The 19699-nt window shown below is 49.0% G+C and overlaps 1 protein-coding gene across 1 annotated transcript; it reads right to left on the bottom strand.

Annotated features, from left to right (window-relative positions):
- Positions 1–8233: 8233 nt before the first annotated feature.
- Positions 8234–12625, bottom strand: LOC115407133 (uncharacterized). The gene is made up of 5 exons (XM_030117491.1): positions 12614–12625; positions 10771–11426; positions 9226–9556; positions 8938–9113; positions 8234–8468 (listed from the first exon to the last, which is right to left on the bottom strand). The coding sequence occupies exons 1-5, from the start codon at positions 12623–12625 to the stop codon at positions 8234–8236; spliced, it is 1410 nt and encodes a 469-aa protein (XP_029973351.1).
- Between the last annotated feature and the right edge of the window lie 7074 nt (positions 12626–19699).

The following is a 19699-nucleotide window of genomic DNA, read 5'->3' as shown; positions in this document are numbered from 1 at the left end:
AGAGGGTCAGGTCCCTGTTGTCTTTCTAGTGTTTTGTTCTTCTTATTATTGCACAGGCTGTTTGACCTCAAATTTGACCCCTAAACTAGCCTCAAAACTCACCAAAATTGGCATGACCAGTGAAAAATTTATTAAATAGGAAACATTAACCTCATCACTGCTAAAATGGGCTCTCTAGCGCCAACTAGAGGCATCATGGAGAGATCAAAACAACGTCAGTAAAGTGAGGCTTCTCATGTCAAGACTAAATGTCTGACTGCTAAAAATTACTGAAAGATAATCAATTTTACTATCAAAAATAATAATTTTTAGCTCACTTTTGCCTGAAGGCAACAGATTGCGGAGCAGTTTTCTCCCAAAGTGAAGCGTTTTTTTTCTTCTTCTGCAGATTACCGCTCTGGCTGCATGTCTCCCTCATGACCATATATGGGCGTAGAGTGATGACGTCATTCAGCTGAGGGGCAGCTGTCAATCAAACTGACAGTCAGTTCTTCCATTCAGTGACTTTTAAAAGCTTTTAATTTGAGCAGTCAGCAAGGTACGAGGACCGTGTCAGTGGCGGGTCGGCTCGGTCCCGACATATGCTGCTTGCAGCTTTAATAAGTTATTGAAGCACATTTCACATAAGCTCAGGCGCAGCTTATGAATGTAATAGAATTAAGTTTTGTTATTCAGAAGACATTTGATGGAGTGACTTGATGTGCTGACCCTGCTGGGTTTATTAAATATATGAAACTAAAGGGAAGGTCTGTTCAGTTTCTGAGTCATTTCCTGTTTCTCTGCTGCTCTGTGTCTAAGTGTGTGTGTGTGTGTGGGCTCTGCTCGCACACATTTAATGCTCACATGAATTAATCATGAGCCGATTTCCTGGTTCATGTCCCATTTTATTCTTAAAAAAAGAATTAAAACGCACACAAGGCTGATTGAATCAAATCGGATTAATTGGACTTTTACAACATTTTAGAATTTACTTTGAGTTCTGCGAGTTCGGTTAGTTTGTGAGGTCTGTGGAAAGCTGGGCAGGATGTGGTAACGAAGTTGCATAAAGCAAAATGTCACAAAAAGATGGTGAAAGGCAGGAAAACATGCCAATTTTCACACACACACGATGATCTGGCAGTTTCATTAATCTCACAAGCTTATACAAAGACATGACACAGCATTTAACTCAGCTTGTCTGTTACACATACATCTTTCAATTAAACTGGGTTCTACCTTTCTGGGGTGATCTTCAGGCTGATGTGATCTTTCTTTTTTCTGAATGGATAATCATGTGGGTAGACTCTAATTGTCATTGCAAATCAGTGTTTCAGTACAGTAAATGCTCCAATTTATAATGAAGGTATATGATTGTAGTTTGAAGCTTTCCTGAGAGCTGTTCATTTTCACAGACGATCTTAAATAGATGGAAACTTCTTCAAAAAGACTGTTTGAAAGTAAGTGGCCGTGTTCTGGCAATGAGGGGAAAGTGAAATGAAAACAAAATATCACATCGTTTTGAATACATGCTTCTTATGAAGTAAATTTATAGTTTAGGACACATTTTACAAAGTGCTCGGGTTAGGACACTTCAAAAGGATGATGGCTTGGATGTGTCATATATGTGACCTTTCAACTCCCTCTAAACAAATAATCTGCCAAGACAAATGTTTGCAACGAGTCCACAAAACACGTCAAGACTCATTTTCAAACCACTGAATTGATGTGAATAAAATAAAAACCTCTGACGTGTCTGCAATATCTGGACTTAAAATAACGTCCAATTGTTCTGTTGTCAGTCTAGTGTAACACGGCTTACTGCGTCGACCAATTATTTCTTTCTCTTCTTTTGTAGACGAGTGACTTCTGAAATGTTATACTTGTTTGGTTTGACATGCGACCGTGGTTACGCAGTTGTCTCTATCGTCTGCTTCTTCAGTGCAGTTAGTCCTAAACAGCTTAAATGTTGTAAAAACAATCCGTTTCAGCATTGTCATGGCAGCGAAATGACTCTCGTCAAGCACTCCCCCTTCAAGTTTCATTTCCTGTTTTAAGTGCACATTTGAGTGAGTGTATGTTTTGAAGACTTGCATGAAGATGGCGTTATTAAAGATGGAAAAACTAAATAATCACTGATAAAGCAAATTAAAACGAGACTGCAGGAAATAGAGAGGAGATGTTTGTGTTCAAATGTAAGCGTCTTGATATAAAGCTCGATAAAGTCACCATGAAAAAGCAATTCACTTCTCACTTTCAGGAAGTGCTTGTTCCCTTGCACCGTCCTGGACACTCTGCCCTGCGTCTGCTCCATCTCATGACACACCTTGCTGCAGCACCTGTCCGAGGCAGTCTGAAACAACAAATCAATGAATGAAAGAAAATAAAGCCACAGCTGGTGATATTTCTGAAATCAGCGAAATGTTTTTAATTAACGTTTGTTTTCTGACATATGTTCAGCTGATTAAAAACAGGTTTCTGTTTTCAGTTCATTATGATCTATTGAGTGTTTTCAGAGCGCCGGCTGCACGGTAATTTGGAACGAGGCGTTTTGTCTTCTTGAAAGGAAGAAAAAAAATCTGTTGTGATTATCACTGTTAGCGGGTTACACTTGTGACAGCAGCGCCACAAAATAAAAACAAATAACTAATTATCCAGAGTTTTCATGAAAACAAACAAACAAACACAAATTTGCCAATCCCGGCTGCTGATGGGCGAGGTCAGGGTTCACCCTGGACAGTTCGACAGTCCATCGCAGGGCCGATGCCTTGGACCGACAAACACACACTCACACTCAGCCCCAGGGGCAATTTAGGGTCGACAGTTGATCACACATGCATGTTTTTGGATTGTGGGAGGAAGCGGGGGGAGCCGCGCACACATAGGGAGAACATTCAAATTCTACACAGAGAGGCCCGGCCCGGCTGGTGTTTGAACTCAGGACCTTCCAGCTGTGAGGCAAAAGTGATAATTACAGCACCACAATGCAGAGGCCTGTTATAAGTTCCACATTAAGATATAAAACAGACTTTTTAGGAGAGACTAATTGGTGACTGTAAATTGCAGGTAGGAGTTAAGCTGTGTGCTAAACTGTCTGTTTTGTTACCTGTAATTCATTGTTTGCGGAGTGGGAGAGGCTACTGCCCCTTCAGCCGAGCCTCAAGCAGGTAGAGAGGATGGAAAATACAAGTTTTGTCGGCAGGACAGCAAGCTGGAGCAGAATTCAGGAATTTTGCCTCATGGCAATTGTGTTCCCGATATTTCCCTGCTTTCTGTTTCTGTTAGGAATCTGCGTGTTCTTCCTTTGTGTGCACAGGTTTTTGTGCATCCTTCCATCATATGAGGACATGATTGTTTGAGTATTTGGTCACCTTTATTTGGCAGAGTGAACGTGGGTGTGCTCAGTTGTTTGCATAGACAGAAGCACAGTCTATGGCATAATGACGGTTTATGATTTGATGATATTAATGCACTTTTTCTTGTAGGTGGTGAATAAATGAATTTTGTCTCTTGTAGTGACGGTAATGGTCATAAATCTGTTTCACTAGTTCAAGTTAATTTGTTCTCTCCATGCATGTGTCAGTCTTCCTTGTCTCCTCCGGTGTCATTCAAGGGTCCAACAAGCATCTGAGTGGATCTCACTGGGTGGTCTGCTTTGTTTTCTCCCAGTAGATGTCCTCACAGAGTTACCATTACCAATCATTCTGCTTGTTGTTCAGTGACAGATGAGGCTTTCATGAAAAAAAAAACGTAGCCTAAGTCAGAGAACATAGTGTCAATCAACACTGTCCGTGCCGAATAAAAGCAGGTAAATCCAGTGCAAGCCATCTCCAATTCACTGTGGAAAACAAGGCTTTCTGAGTAAAACACTGATTCGGGTGTCAGATGGGAGCAGGCATGTGTGATTTACTTTATTTGCCCAATATACTGTATGCCATATAACGCACATGACGAATAGCATCAAGCGCACAAGTGAGAGTATGTGAACTGGTAAATTGTACTGAGGGTAAACTCTACACACCTGCTACAACATGATGACCATCTGGATCATTTGTTAATTAGTGTGTATATTATTAGATGGGAGCGCTGAGGAAGCAGACATGCATGACTCAGAGGCTTTCAGTCACCCAAACATTCACCCTGCTTCTCCAGAACTATAGTTCTAGAGAAAAACGTCAACAACAAGCCAGAACAACGAGAAAAAAGTCAGAGCTATATCATTAAAATAGTAGTATAACACACACACACACACACACACACACACACACACACACACACACACACACACACACACACACACACAGTCTCGTATTTCTATCCTTGTGGGGACCTTCCATTGACTCCCATTCATGTCTAGCCCCTAACCCTAACCCTTACCCTAACCCTAACCCACACCACAACAAAGCCTAACCCTAAAGAAATGTTTTTGCACTTTTACTTTTTTCAGTAACAACAACATGGTCAAGAAAACAGTGTTTCTCCTACTTAGGACCGGAAAAAGGTCCCCACAAGGCACGTCGTTCCACGTTTTGCTATCCTTGTGGGGACATTTGGCCCCAACAAGGATAGAAATACGAGAACACACACACACACACACACACACACACACACACACACACACACACACACACACACACACACACACACACACACCTCCTTATTTCATAAGTGTGGCTTAGTGGCCTCCTGGTGGGCCCTGCAGGTACTGAAGATAGGCTGTGAGGTAAGACACAATAAACTGAAATGTTTTCAGTTGAAACTTTAAATTCTGTTTGGATTTATGAAAAAAAATTGCACAAATACATTAGATATTACATTTCAATTGAATTAATTCATTTTCTTATCTTACCAACATTAAACCTTGTTTTGTTTCATTCATTCATTCATTTTCCGCCGCTTCATCCCTTTCGGGGTCGCGGGTGGCTGGAGCCGATCCCAGCTGCTGTGGGCGAAGGCAGGGTACACCCTGGACAGTTCGCCAGTCTGTCGCAGGGCTGACATATATAGACAAACAACCATTCACTCACACATTCATACCTAGGGGCAATTTAGGGTGATCAATTAACCTACCATGCATGTTTTTGGACCGTGGGAGGAAGCCGGAGTACCCGGAGGGAACCCACGCACACACGGGGAGAACATGCAAACTCCACACAGAAAGGCCCCGAGCCCCGGCCGGTATTTGAACCCATGACCTTCTTGCTGTGAGGCAAGAGCGCTAACCACTGCGCCACCGTGAGGCCCTTGTTTTGTTTAGAAAAGTTAATTTTCCTTAGTAAAATGTGGCATCCTATTGCACTAAACTCAGTCTGCAAATACTTGAGGATATTTTACACCAGGTTTTTATGACTTAATAGGTTTTTAACTGATCCTGAATTGCTCCATATGCATCGAGTGCAGCAATGCTGAGCTGATTCAGAAAATCAGTCTGTCTGTTCTCTCCTTTTCTCTCTTTCTATCCCCTCACCCCAACAGGAATAGCAGAAAGCCACCACCTCTGAGCCTGGTTCTGCAGGTTTCTTCCTTTCTAAAGGGAGATTTTCGTTTCCATGGTCACTTAATTATGCTTGCTCGAGGATCTGTTGGGTTTTCTCTGTAAAAGCAGCTTAGAAATGACTTGTGTGGAAAACTAGAACGAAGCGGAGCAGGCGCTGCAGAGCGCGAGCCGCGGCGTTTTATTTTTCACGCGAGCCGCCAGCACCGAGAGCGCCATTTGTCAAGCTGGATCAAGCAGATCGGACCAGACAGGAAGTCGGAAACAGAAAAGGCAAGAGAATCCGGTCAATTTTCAAAATAAAATAAATTAAATGACGATTAGTTACGGTGTTGCTTGTCCGTCTATAATTTGTCACTTGGGTCTAATCACAAGAGAGATGGACACACACACAAACAGACATACGAGGGTGTACCCAAAAGTTCCTGAAATTTGACTGTAACTTTTTATTTCTGACATTTCAAAATAAAACATCACCGTCGCCTTCAAAATAATCTCCATCCACATTAATGCAGCGCTCCAGCCGTGTCTCCCACTTCACGAATGTGTCGTGACACCCGCGCGTAATTGTGCCATTCTCCCGGCTGCCATTTGTCTGTCACCTCCTCCACATCTGCAAACCGCTGTCCCTTCAGCTCCTTCTTCAACTTGGGGAACAAGAAAAAGTCACTCGAGGCTACATCTGGCGAATAAGGCAGATGGGAGAGGAGATTCATCCCATTCTTCGCCAGAAACTGCGTGACGCGGAGCGCCGTGTCCGCTGGCGCACTGTGGTGGTGGATCAACCGGGCTCCACTCCGCCACTACGCGGGCCGCTGACTTTGATGTAGTAGTCCTGATGTACTGTTTGACCTGGAGGGACAGCGAAAAAGCAGCTCAGCATTGTTTTCACGGCTGAGCGGACCTGACGCGTGGACATCTGGCCTTTTTTTAAACCACCTGAACCACTCATGGACCGGAGTCTTTCCCAGAGCATCATCCTTGTAGGCTTGCTGCAACAAGGTGAGTGTTTCTGCTGCTGTTTTTTCCCAGCAAAAAGCAGAATTTAATGTTTACGCGCTGCTCTGGCTTCCCAGTCAATGTCGCCATTTTGGAAAAAAATCGCAAACTGCAGCTGCACTCTGTTACTCTAAATAGCTCCTGACAGGCGTCAGTGTCACTCTGGGAGCTTAGATTTCTCACAGATATACACGAGGCTTACCTGCAGCACATCTGATGGCCAGAAGTCGAAACTCATTATTATTAGTATTTTATGACCTAATTCCGGTTTCTTTTGGGTAACCCCTCGTACACACGTACGGATATGTCAATAAAGTTAAGCGTGGCCTATTTTGTCACAATTTTGTTGGGGTGAGGGGAATTAAATTTTTTTCTTCCTCCAAAGGGGGGAATGACAGAAAAAGTTTGAGAACCACTGCCATAATCACTGCATCAGAAACAATATAGATTTATATGAGCAGTCTGTAGTGCGGCGGGGTTAAGGGACCGTCTACAATTAACAAGATGCTACAACAGTGAAGACAACTACCACAAAAAAACAAACAAAAAAAAAAAGTACAGGGATTCACTGCAGTGTCACCATAATCACTGCAACCTTGAGTAATTCTGTACTTAACCTTAGTAATTCTGAGTACTTTTATTTTTCTTCCTGGTTGAAGCACCAGGTGTATAAGAAAAACTATGTTGTAGTTTAAAAGTTAAATCTATTAATATTGAAAAGGTGAGCGTATGGCAGTTAATTCAATTCCCTGTCCCAGTAATATTTGTTTGTTGTTGCTCACTCTGTTTTCTGTTTATTGCAGTAATTCTGAGCACTTTTATTTTTCTTGCTGGTTGAAGCACCTTTGTTTGAATCTACAACAATAACATAACTGTATTTAAGTGTAAAGTTAAAGCTATTTATTTGAAAAAGGTGAAACTTCCGTTTATTTGACAGTGATTTCATATTTCTTAAATAAAAGGTAAACATTTACTTTATTGTAGTTTTTATTTCTAAAATTTTATACTGGAGGAGCTTCCTGGAAAAATAATTTCTAGTTTTACAGGTGCATGATCCTCTTCTGAGGCTTTTGTATTATTTACATCGATATCGGAATTATACCGTGTCGACCGAAATTAAGAGCTATATCGTGATAATTTTTTTTGACCATATCATCCAGCCCTAGCTTAATTTTTGCTTTTTGTGTTTTAGCAATTGAAAAAAACTGTAAAAACTTCAAACTCTTTAAAGACGTTTTATTTGTCCTCACATTAATTTTCAGATATCACAAATAGACATACCATACTGATTAAAATATACACTTTAAAAAGCGATACAAACAAAAATTAAAACACACTTTCAAGTTTTATATGACAAACTTCTATTTTGCCTGTAATCAAGCTATAGTCGAACGTTTCTGAACGTTTACACAGCTGCATGGCCTATTTGTAGGCTATTGTCCACAAATTTCGTGTTTTCTACAAAATACATATTCAGGACCATGTATGCATTTTATTCTGAATGGCCTGAATGTGCTCCTCGCGCATGCGCTTCTCTGCTTCTCCGGCTGGGCGGAACAGAGGGGCAGCGGAGCAATCCAGGGCAATGTTTGCGCTGTGGGTTTTGAGAACACGGAGCGGAGCGGACCGGACACGCAACATGTGGAATTTGGGGGTGATACCATTAAATAAGACAGCGACAGATGTCCAACACTCCTTGGACACTGCAGAGGACAGAATGTTTGTCTGGCTCAACTTGTTGTCGTGTCCATCCTGGTGCAGATCTCACTCCTCAGCTCTACCCGTCTCATTCAGCAGACCCACTTTCTTCAACACCTCATCGACACGGGGAATCAGCAGTTCCTGGAAGTCCCACAGGCGCTTGTCCATCTGAAAGTTCTTGTAGTCTGGTCCCCGAAAAGAGTCACGGACGTGAATGATCCCACAAACGTCGAGTGGAACCAAGACTTTGCTGCTGAAAGCCTTGATGACTCTGTGCACTGAAGTCTGCTCCACCATCCTGAAATACACAGAGATAATGGTGAGTTCAAAGCAGTATTTTTTTTTAAATTGGTGTTGATGAACGAAAAACTTATGAAGTGAAATTTATCTTCAAAATCAATTCATCAAAATCAACTGTACTGAAACACAAGAAAAAAAACAGAACTGCAAACATCGGAGATACTTGACTTGATTATGTTTTAATATGAAAATTGTGGGAGCTTGGTAACCCGGAGTCAGAGGAGAAAGGCCATGCAGTATATTCCAGATGCCAGAGATACGCAACGAGCAGTTCAGATGCAGGTTTCAGACTCACAGACAGACACAGGGAGAACATGCAAGCTCAACATGGAACGGCTCAAAAGACAGGAATCAGGAGCGAAAACACAAGCATGTAGCCCAGTGGATGACAGATTCAGCCAAAGTGTGAATGCATTATACTGAATGTGAAGAGTGAGGAGCTCTTCAGAGCGCCTGATTCAGCTTACCTTGGCTGAATGATAATTTTGTACAGATAGGAAACTTTTCCGTTCGGTTTCTCCTTGTGAATGTGCTCCAGGATGTTCACTCCTGGAACCCCTTCCCACTGAGGCAGGTGAAACCTCCGGCTTGGCTCAAATATTGTCTTGGAAAAGATTTGGTTCTCGATGAGGAAGACCCCGGTCTGCTGATACGAATACAGAATGCAAAACATTCTTTTAAATATTGTGAGTGTGATGGAAACATTTGGACAGTCATGTGTTTTGTCTTTTCAGTAAACGCCAGGAGTTCCCTACCTCTGGATGCTGCGTTTGGAGAGCGTCCATCAGAGACATGAGGTTGTTATGCTGGTACGGCATTATGATTTCATCCATGTCGTTTAGCAGGACGTAGCGAGAGCGCTCCATATTTCTATAAATGCACTCGTTTAGAGTCGTCATCTGGCCAAAGTAGTGTACGTCCCCTCCAGATCTGGAGAAAAGCCACCCGGGGGACGGATTCAGATACTTGTCGATGGGCCAGGGGACAACTTCCAAAAAGCCCTCCTGGCTGTAAATCTGCAGCGCGCGGTCAAAGTTTCGGCTGCAGCTGGTTTTATAGATGACCACTCTGTCTACTCCCAGCAACCTGAGACACAGTGAGGCAAACGTTACCTTTACTCATCTGAAATACAAAACAACGTTAAACTTGCTCCAGCCATTTAAAGCAATTTATCTCAAAACAACTGAAGCTACAAATGAGATTTAACCATTTATTATTTTAACAGACAGATTGTAAAATCTGTCTGTTAAAATAATAAATGGTTAACTCTCTAATACGTCTTGCTTCAATCCAAACAACGCCAAGAGAAAGTCAATAGCAGAATAAGCTGTTTGACAATGGTGAAAAGATTTGGCACCATTTCTATGGAAGCAGCCCACATACGAGCTCTGCTGCTCATCCCATGAATATCACAGTACAATGGAGAACAGTTTAAACAGGAAACACACAAACATGCAAAGAAACACTGAATATCTCTCCTGACTGCTTGTGTTAGTTTTACATATTATTGAATGAACAACCTCATATGAATCCCCAACTCACATAAAACAGAAGTTCTTATTCGCTTCAGTTTAGTGGCCAATTTGCTAAACATTTAGTAACAAGGAATAGAATTAGTTTTTCTTCCACCACTATGAGCAACCGGGGAGTTACTTTTCACCAGGACTCGTCCTTCGACTCCCACATTTAAAAAGTCTGCAGAATCCCATTTTTTTCACCTGTCATGTTCCTAAAATCAGGAACACGTCGACTCGAATGACAGTGAAAAATCAATCCAAGCATTTGTTACTTCTAGACTAGATTGTTGTAATTCCTTGTCAGAGTATTTGAATAACAGCTTCATAGGTCTGCTGAACTGATTGTTGTGACAGGAACGATGTTCATATGTTGTGGAATTTTTGGTGAAACCACCATTAAATGTCACCGTCATTCTGTCTCTCTCCTGTAAATTAGAAAATACTACATGTGTTTTCTCATTATCTCATTTTGAACACACAAAGCCCACTTGACCAACTTTAATATCTCCTGCAGTTGGTGCTCTATCCTCTCTGTTCTCTCTCTGCGTACTGTCCTGTCAGATCTCTGAAAGTGGAACTGGAAGTTCCTCATTTGACTCTCCGGCCCCTCTTCGAGTCTGCAGCGAGTAGATTAGCTCGCTGTCTGATACCAACTTGTTTGCTCACTGGTTTCTCTTTTTCTCTGTCCTTTCTATTCCTCTTTCACTATTCTCTGAGTTTTTTCCCTTTCTTTTGGACATCATCAAGAAAGAAATGAACACGGTGGTGTGTAGAGTTGCTGACCTGTACATCTCGAGGGTCTGGACAAACTGAAGCACATTGTCATAGTCACCGAAAAGGCTGGAGATACAAACAGTGAAGTTAAACTTCAGCTTTTCTTGGTCTGATAAGTGCTTATTCCGATTCCTTAAAGGAAGCCACGTGTGGTTCGACGGCTTGGTCGGGTTCTGCGTGAATGGCTCGGTCAAAACTGTGACATGAGTGGCATTGCAGTCTTGGGGAATGTGACACATGACATCTGTTGTGACGTAGGCAAATCCAAAATCTTCTGGATGCGGGAGAATGGACGCTGGAGTCGATGTACTTAATGAGCCGGCGCAGCAGAAGAGGCAGTGCATCGGATGAGTGGTGTTTTTGTTGAATATGCTGATGATTCGAACGTCCAGACCTTTCACTCTCTGATCCATGTAGCCAGAAACCAGCAGATGCCTGGTGTCGTCAATGGGAGTGATGGTCTGCTGGGAGACCAGGAAGGGGCAGGTGACAGTGGGCCACTCATGTCTGGGGATGTAGTTTTGCATGGAGAAGTCGGAGAATTGAACGCAGAATTGAACGCTGAAGATGGCTACGAGGACGAGGGAAAACACAAAGAGGAGGAGGAGCTTCTTTCTGGAGGATTTTGCGTTGTCCATCAACCTTCGGAGGAACTCTGTCAGCACCTGAGGCAGAAGTCAGAAACAGAAATCACAAATTCATTTTCAGTAGGCAGTGCTTCCGGCAGGGTGTGAGTTAACCTTGACTAATTATCATGTTAAAGTGTAAGGCATGTTGTCGAGGACGGAGTTTTCCTCCCTCCGGTGCCGGGCTGGGCTCCCCTCCGATTGCTCCTCATACCTTCCAGATTCTTTCTTGGATCCCAAATACAGTGCAGAAATAAAGATGCAGATTTCCAACGCACATTTCCAACGCTGATCACAATTTATTTGTGCGGAGCCTCCAGACAGAATTCTGGTCCTCTGTGTCCCTAGTCTGTCCGCGAGCAGCCCTCACTGACAGAGTCAGAGCAAAAGGCGATGTCTAATCTAATGTGTGTGTATTTATGAAGTCTTCCACACACAGGCGGGGTGATATTTTCATTCTTTTGTGTCACACACCACTGGAGCTGGTTTGGGCTGGTTGGGCATCTGCTTCTCTCACACTGATGTGGATACGGTGTTCCTCCTGTTGTCCCAGCACAGCCGCTCCGTGCCTGATAAAGAGTTGTCTTTCTGCACAAAGATACTCAAAGATTCCTTGCATGAACATTGGCGTACGTCTGATTAGGAGAGCAAGATTATGAGTTACAAACTGCATTTCTCCATAATATTAAATAGGTCAGAAGACAGTAGAGTAGGAATCGAAGTTGTAAATTTCCACAATTACCCCTCTTGACCTAAGTTAGTCTTAAAATCATTAAAATGTAAGTGTAGTATAACACACACACACCAGTGTTTCCCCTGGGATTGGCCCCTTGCGGGTGGGGGGGTGGGTGGGGGGTGGGGGTTTGAGTCATAATATGTTATTCTTTTTTCATTTCTAATTAGAGCTGGCCAACAATTAATTGCACCCCAATCCTTGAGTTAATCACGATTAAAATGGCTCATTTGAAGTCTGCTGATTCCATTCAAAATGTGTGTGTTTTACAAAAATAATTTTACAATTGATCAAATATGATTTATAATGGCTTAAAATACCAAGTCTTTACCAATATTGCCCCCCAACACACACACACACACACACACACACACACACACACACACACACACACACACACACACACACACACACACACACACAAACACACACACCAATAGCAGAGCAGATGAAAAATGGTTTGAAAAATAAGTTTCTTATTAGCGCTCACTACCTCAAACTCCATTCTATCTCCGAGAGAGCCTAAATTCAGTCAGGCCGAATTGTGCCTCATACTGACCTTTATTAAGCCAGATCGTGTGTTGAAGGGAAATGTACTTTATTTTGCGTGTTTTCAGCGCCTGAAAAACGCCCAACTGGCCGAAACGCTGCATTAGTAGTTACTGGATGTAACTCCAGTTCTACGAGTAAGTGCGTGCCCGCCTACGGGCTTCGCTAGTGGCACACCTCCAATCTCTGTCCAATCCACTGAGACTATACAAAGCTCGACGCACCAATCCCCCGCACGCGATGGCGCAGCGCCACGCCCCACACCGAGGGTACATAACCTCGGATGGCGCTAAGCAAACCCTTCTTCTGACGTAGCAAAAACAAGGGAAGCAGACAGCTGGGCCAGCAGGTAGGCGGGCACGCACTTACTCGTAGAACTGGAGTTACATCCAGTAACTACTTATTCTACTTCGTAAGTGCTTAGCCCGCCTACGGGCTTCGCTAGTGGTACTCACCAAGGCGAAGGCCATAGGTCGATGAATGTACTCCCAGCTGGCCTGCTGACGGGATTGGTGCGTAAGACGGAAGTAAACAAACCGTATGTCCAGAACGGCCGTAGAACTCCCGAAGGACGAGGCGGGCACCTAGCGACATAGTGCGGCCCACGACGTACAAAGCATCGCCACAGCGACACACACACACGCCGGCCGGGAAACCACAGCGGCAGGCGGTGAAGGGGGGACCCCTGGCCCGCGTTCCACGCACAGGGAGCGGCAGCGAACCCAAAAACAGCAAGCGGCAGAACTCCTGCCCCTGCAACACCGTAAACAACATCGGCAGACCGCGGCAGAGCCGAGCGGCAGGCGGGGAACCCCTGGTCCGCGAGCCCACCCGGGACGCGGCAGCCAGGCCAGAAGGACCGAAACGGTTAGACGACCGAACTCCTGTTCTCGCCGAAAACCGACATGGCCACAGAGTCAGTGCACATATCCAACAGATACGAGCGCACGAAGGTGGACGCAGAGGCCCAGGAGGCAGCCTGGCAGATATCACTCACCGTGACCCCTCTGCACAGGGCCGCAGAGGCAGCCACACGTCGTGTGGAATGAGCACGAAACACTGCTGGTGGTGAGAGATTCTGTGCCTCGTAGGCAGCTGCAATAGCGCCCCCCACCCAGTGGGCGAGACGCTGAGAGGTCAGCGGGGAACCACGCCCCCGGGCTCCAAACCTCACAAACAGCTGGTCCGTGGTGCGAAAGCCAGCTGTGCGCTGGACATAAAGACGCAGAGCCCTGACCGGGCACAGTGACCGCAGGCGTGGGTCGTCCCCAGACGAACCAGGCATGGAGTCAAACGTCCTGATCCGGATCACTCGCGACCGGAAGTCCGAAGTGATCACCTTGGGATGAAAGGCCGGGTTAGGCCAGAGGTGCACGAGTCCCCCATCCTGGCTGAACACCATGCAGGATGGGTGGACTGACAATGCGCAGAGATCCCCAACTCTCTTGGCGGATGCTAGCGCCAACAAGATGGCGGCCTTAAAGGAGAGAAAGCGGTCCTCCGCCTGCTCCAAAGGCTCGAAAGGAGGTCCCTTAAGGCCCTCCAACACCACATGGAGGTCCCATGGAGAGACCACATGCCTGGGGGGTGGTCGCAACCGACACGCCCCGCGCAGAAACCGCTTCACAAGCGGGTGGCTGCGTGCAGAAAAGCGGCCGAAACCGCCGTGGCCCGCTGTGATGGCCGATGCAAACACCGCCAGGGTGGATGCAGCGCGACCGCTGTCCAGCAGGGCCTGGAGGAACTCCAAAACTCCACCAATGGTGCAGGAGACCGGGTCCAAGCCCCTCTCCGAGCACCACGACGTGAAGAGCTTCCACCGAGACCTGTAGGCCTTGACAGTAGAGGGGGCCCTGGCACTCTGGATGGTTGACACCACCGCTGGGGGGAGGTCTAGTTCCACCAGCCTCACCCGCTCAGCCTCCAAGCCAGGAGCCTCCCGCCCAGGAAGGGGCGGGACCGAAGGGTGCCTCCTGCCTGCTGCAGTGCGTCGGGCCCGTCGGGAATCGGCCACGGGTCCCCGACTGCCAACTGAACCAGGTCCGGGAACCACCGCGCACTCGGGGTGTCCGGAGCCACCATGATCACGTGAAGATTGTGCAACCTCACCCTGCGCAGCAGCGGGGTCAAGAGGTGGACTGGAGGGAACGCGTACAGGATGCCCGACGGCCAGCTCCTGTGTGCGAAGGCGTCTACCCCTAGAGGGGGGGCGTCTGACAACCTGAGCGAGAACCAGAGTGGGCACTGTGCGTTCTCTGCACTGGCGAAAAGGTCTGCCACTGGGCATCCGAACCTGCACCAGAGTCGGGCTGCGACCCACGGGGACAGGCCCCACTCGTCGTGGAGTGGGCCTCCCCGGGACATTCTGTCTGCACCGACGTTGAGGACTCCGGGCACGTGACGCGCTCTGAGAGACGCGAGGTGCCGGTCCGCCCACCGGAGGATCTCCGCCGCTATGCGATGAAGAGGGGGAGACCAGGTCCCCCCCTGCCTGTTCAGGTACGCGACCACCGTAGTGTTGTCCGTCCTGATGAGCACATGGCTGTCCTTCAGCCTGGCTTGGAAATGGAGCAGGACCCTCTGCACCGCCGTCATTTCCAGCACATTGATGTGAGTGGGAGTCAAATCCCAAGCACCGCCCACCGCGTGGTGGTCTAGGGTGCCTCCCCATCCCGCGAGAGACGCATCGGTGAACACTTCGACGTGATGCAACACGCAGCCCAGGGGAACTCCTTGCATTAGGAGAGCAGGATCCATCCAATAAAGGAGATCCTGGCGTGCTTGGGGCGGGATCGGGAACCGTTTGCATCCGTCCCACTTCCCCACGCAGCGGAGGCATGCAAACCACCGTTGCAGCCTGCGCATGTGTAGAAGGCCCAGCCGGACCACTGGGTGGGCCGCGGCCATTAAACCCAGGACGGTCCTGATCAGACGAACCCCGACCAGGGGTGTGGTCACTGCAGACCTCAGGGTCGAGAGAAGGGAGGTCCGTCTCTCCTCGGAGAGGCGGGCAGTCATAGAGAGCGAGTCCAGCTCCAACCCCAGATAAGCCATGCTCTGAGCTGGGGTGAGCGCGCTCTTGTGTCGGTTCACCATCAACCCCAGGAGCTCGATGTGGTGCAGGACCTGGGTCGTGTGCAGCACAGCCTCCTGATGAGAGGACGCCAGTATGAGCCAGTCGTCGATGTAAGTGAGGATCCTCAGACCATGACGACGGAGGGGCTCCAACGCTGCTTCGACACACTTGGTAAAGGTGCGAGGGGCGAGAGAGTAGCCGAAGGGGAGCCGGTTGTATTGAAAATACCTGGTCCCCACGGCAAAGCGGAGGAAGGCTCTGTGCCTTCTGAGAATGGGGATGTGGAAATAGGCGTCCGTCAGGTCGATCGAAGTCATCCAGTCCCCAGGTCGAATGCTCTCCAGGAGGTGTTTGACCGTCAGCATGTGGAACCTCCTGGTGGCTATGTGAGTGTTGAGGACCCTCAGGTCCAGAATGGGTCTTACACCCCCGCTTTTCTTGGGGACCAAGAAGTAGGGGGAATAAAAACCCGAGTGCGCCTCTGTCGCGCTCAGCTCCGTGACCGCACCCCGGCGGAGGAGTGAGGCTACTTCTGCCTCGAGAGCGGCCGTCCCCGCAGGGCATGCGAGCCGCGTACGAAGGATGCCGTTGAAGAGAGGCGGACGACAGGCGAACTGGAGGGAATAACCATTTCTCAGCGTCCTGGACAGCCAGGGAGAAAGCGGTCCCAACATAACACGCCACGTGTGAAACCGGAGCGTGAGTGGCTGTACCACGGCCAGCGGGGATGGCCCACCCGTCCTCCCGGCCTCGGGAGACGGGGGGCCCCCGGCGAAAGGGCTTTGGAGCAGGCGTCCCCTGAATGAGAGCGGGCGGCCGCCAGGCGGCCGCGGACCGGCACTTTGCTGGGGACAACCCGAGCAGAGGCAGCGCGATCCCGGAGTTTTCCGGGTCGCTGTCCTCGGTGCTGAAGCCGGAGCCGGGACGCTCAATAGCGGGAGCCCGGGACGGCAGAGCTCCGCTGCTCCGAGGCTCCGCTGTGACAACACACGGGGAAGCCGAGGGAGCGCTGCCGGGAGCAACACCAATAAGGCCGGGATCGGGGCACTTTACGGCGGACACCCGGGCCGGCGTGAGTCCGCCGCTCGGCGGAGAAACTCCGCTGGGAGCGGCATGAGTGGCGCTGGGGCTGGGGCGCTGCATGTCGGCAGCCCGGGGCGTAACGGCACCGCCGCTCTGACGCCTCGTCATGCTAACACGAGCGGAGGTCGGCGGACAAACGCTGCTGAGAGCGCTATGGGTGCGGCCGGGGCCGGGATACCCCACGGCGGGGATCCGGGCCGGGCCGGAGCCGTCGCTCTGACGCTTCGAAATGCTCACTCGAGCCGAAGCCGGTGGAGAGTGCAGCCTGAAGCGTTTGCGGGGCGCTGAAAAGACATCAGCAGCGCACCGCTTGCGTGACGCACACAGCGGGAAAGCAAGCGGCTCCAGCGCGCTGCTATGCCCCGCGTCCACAGCCGCATTGCGGCCAGAGCGCAAAGAAAGCGCCGGTGAAGAGGCGGTTCCGTGCGCATTCCGCTCACCATCCTCAGCCGCCTTATCGCGGAGCGGGAGGAGGGAGGGAGAAGGGCCCAGCCGGGTTTTGCACTTTTCGATCATGCTAACACGGGGGAGAGGAGGGACTGCTGCTCTTTGGAAGATGTAACGGGCCTGACGGCCTTTATTTGCATGTTTGCTGGCAGGTGCGGGTCGAGCGGATGGGGCGCTCCGTGTCTCGGGAGCGCGGGACCGTCTGGGCTGATCGGCGCCCCGGGAGGATCGGCGGAAAGACGGTCCGGTCTGTCCAGGTGCCGAGGTGCTCCAAGGAGCGGCGGCGCTGCGGCAGCGGCTCACGGCGGGGCTGCAGGTGCGGGGCGAGCTGCTGCGAGCCTTGTGCTGCTGCCTCCAGGCGCTCGATGATCACCTGTATATCGGGCCCAGAAAGAGAAGAGGTGGACAGGGGGAGTCCCAGGACGCCCCGCTGGTCCCGCTCAGATAAAGAAGACAGACCAAGCCACAGGTGCCTCATGGCGAGCTGTGCGTTGGCCATGACGCGGCCTCCACTGACGGCGATGGCTCTGCACATGCGCATCAGGACTTCGGCCGTATTACTTCCACGATGTCTTCGGGGGAAAGCTGGGACTTCTCGTGGCAGATCTTGTCCACAGAGCCCAGGAGGAAGGTCATGTTATTGGCTAGGGTGAACGTCAGGTTGCCGCTAGCGTAGCCACGATCCAGGAAGCTCGCCATGCGCCTGTCCCTTTCCGACGGCAGCACGGGCTTTCCGCCGGGCCAGGCGGAGGATCGGGGGAGGAGGCACAGCCGAACGGAGTCCTCAATGGCAGGCACTCCGGAGACCGGTGGCCAGCCCTCCACACAAGAATACTCTCGGTAGCCCTTCACCGTACCCTTGGCGGCAAGTGGCGTACCCCAGTCCCGCTGCACGTGAGCTTGAAACGACGGCACGGCGGGACATAGGACCGCAGTCCGGGACCGAGCCCGTGACCGGGTTGCCAGCCCAAGTGCAAAATCACGCTGCACCGGCTCCGGAGGCTGCGGCGGCAGCGCGAGGCCGGTGCGCTCGGCGGCTGAAGTGAAGAGCCCCGCGAGGTGCTCCACAGGCTCGCGGGGGAGACGGGATGCGGTGGAGGCGGAGTCGAACCGAGTCGAACTCCGTGACACAGACACGCTGCTGCTGCTGCTGCTGCCGCGGATCTCGGCCCAGTCGTGGGCGGCAGGAGCAGGGGAAGTTGCGCCCATAAAGGCTGCTCGCCGCTGGCTCTCTTCGAGCGGCAGTGCGAGGCAGGCCGGGCAGGAGGTCCGCTGGCGGTGATGCTGCCAGCCAAGGCAGAGGAAGCAGAGCTCGTGACAGTCCTGCACGATGAGCGGAATGCCGCAAGAGCGGCAGAAGAACGGCCCGATGCCCGATGGCGACTGGTCCCGGGCCGGCGAATCCATCCTAGTTGAATCTTGATCCGGAGAATAGAGGCTTCTAAGTCTCATGGAGATGCTGAGAAAGAAGAAGGGTTTGCTTAGCGCCATCCGAGGTTATGTACCCTCGGTGTGGGGCGTGGCGCTGCGCCATCGCGTGCGGGGGATTGGTGCGTCGAGCTTTGTATAGTCTCAGTGGACTGGACAGAGATTGGAGGTGTGCCACTAGCGAAGCCCGTAGGCGGGCTAAGCACTTACGAAGTAGAACCGACAAAACTCGCGATTTAAGTTTCACTTTCATTTTCGTCATATTTGCGCTTGTTATTTCAGTTTGTGCGTCATACCAGCATTTTCCTCGTGATTTTTCTGATAATTCGGCCGAGTTCAATATGGCAAATAATGAGGAATGGACCGTGTTTCACCGCTAAAAGCGCATGTGTTTTTTTTTGTTTTTTTTACGCTCAGCTGGAGCGCAGTGAGGCTCTCCTACCCGGGGCACAAACACTAGTTTGCAGTGGCGCGTCTCGTGTAAGGACAGCATGTGGAGCGGCCTTTATGCAGGGAAGCTAAAGTTTGCGTGTGAAAAAGTAACAATTATTTAAATTTAACTTGACCTTCTGGGGGGGGGGGGGGGGGGGCGCCCCCCTAATATACAGGACTGTCTCAGAAAATTAGAATATTGTGATAAAGTTCTTTATTTTCTGAAATGCAATTAAAAAAACAAAAATATCATACATTCTGGATTCATTACAAATCAACTGAAATATTTCAAGCCTTTTATTATTTTAATATTGCTGATTATGGCTTACAGTTTAAGAAAACTCACAAATCCTATCTCAAAATATTAGAATATCATGAAAAAGTATACTAGTAGGCTATTTAACTAATCACTTGAATCGTCTAAATAACTCGAAACACCTGCAAGTGTTTCCTGAGCCTTGAAAAACACTCAGCTTGGTTCAGTAAACTAAATCACAAGTATGGGGAAGACTGCTGATCTGACTGCTGTCCAGAGGACCATCATTGACACCCTCCATCAGGAGG

Source organism: Salarias fasciatus, chromosome 19 (assembly GCF_902148845.1).
Source record: "Salarias fasciatus chromosome 19, fSalaFa1.1, whole genome shotgun sequence".
NCBI classification, from domain to species: Eukaryota; Metazoa; Chordata; class Actinopteri; order Blenniiformes; family Blenniidae; genus Salarias; species Salarias fasciatus.
The sequence above is the reverse complement of the archived record's forward strand: the minus strand, read 5'-3'. Positions and strand labels throughout refer to the sequence as shown.

What these genes read in the sequence shown, in the direction of transcription:
- LOC115407133 (XM_030117491.1), bottom strand. An exon ending in CAGACCCTCGAGATGTACAG is followed by an intron (nt 9,557 to 10,770) that starts GTCAGCAACTCT and finishes ACTGTGTCTCAG; the next exon opens with GTTGCTGGGAGTAGACAGAG. An exon ending in TCCAAACGCAGCATCCAGAG is followed by an intron (nt 9,114 to 9,225) that starts GTAGGGAACTCC and finishes TCGTATCAGCAG; the next exon opens with ACCGGGGTCTTCCTCATCGA.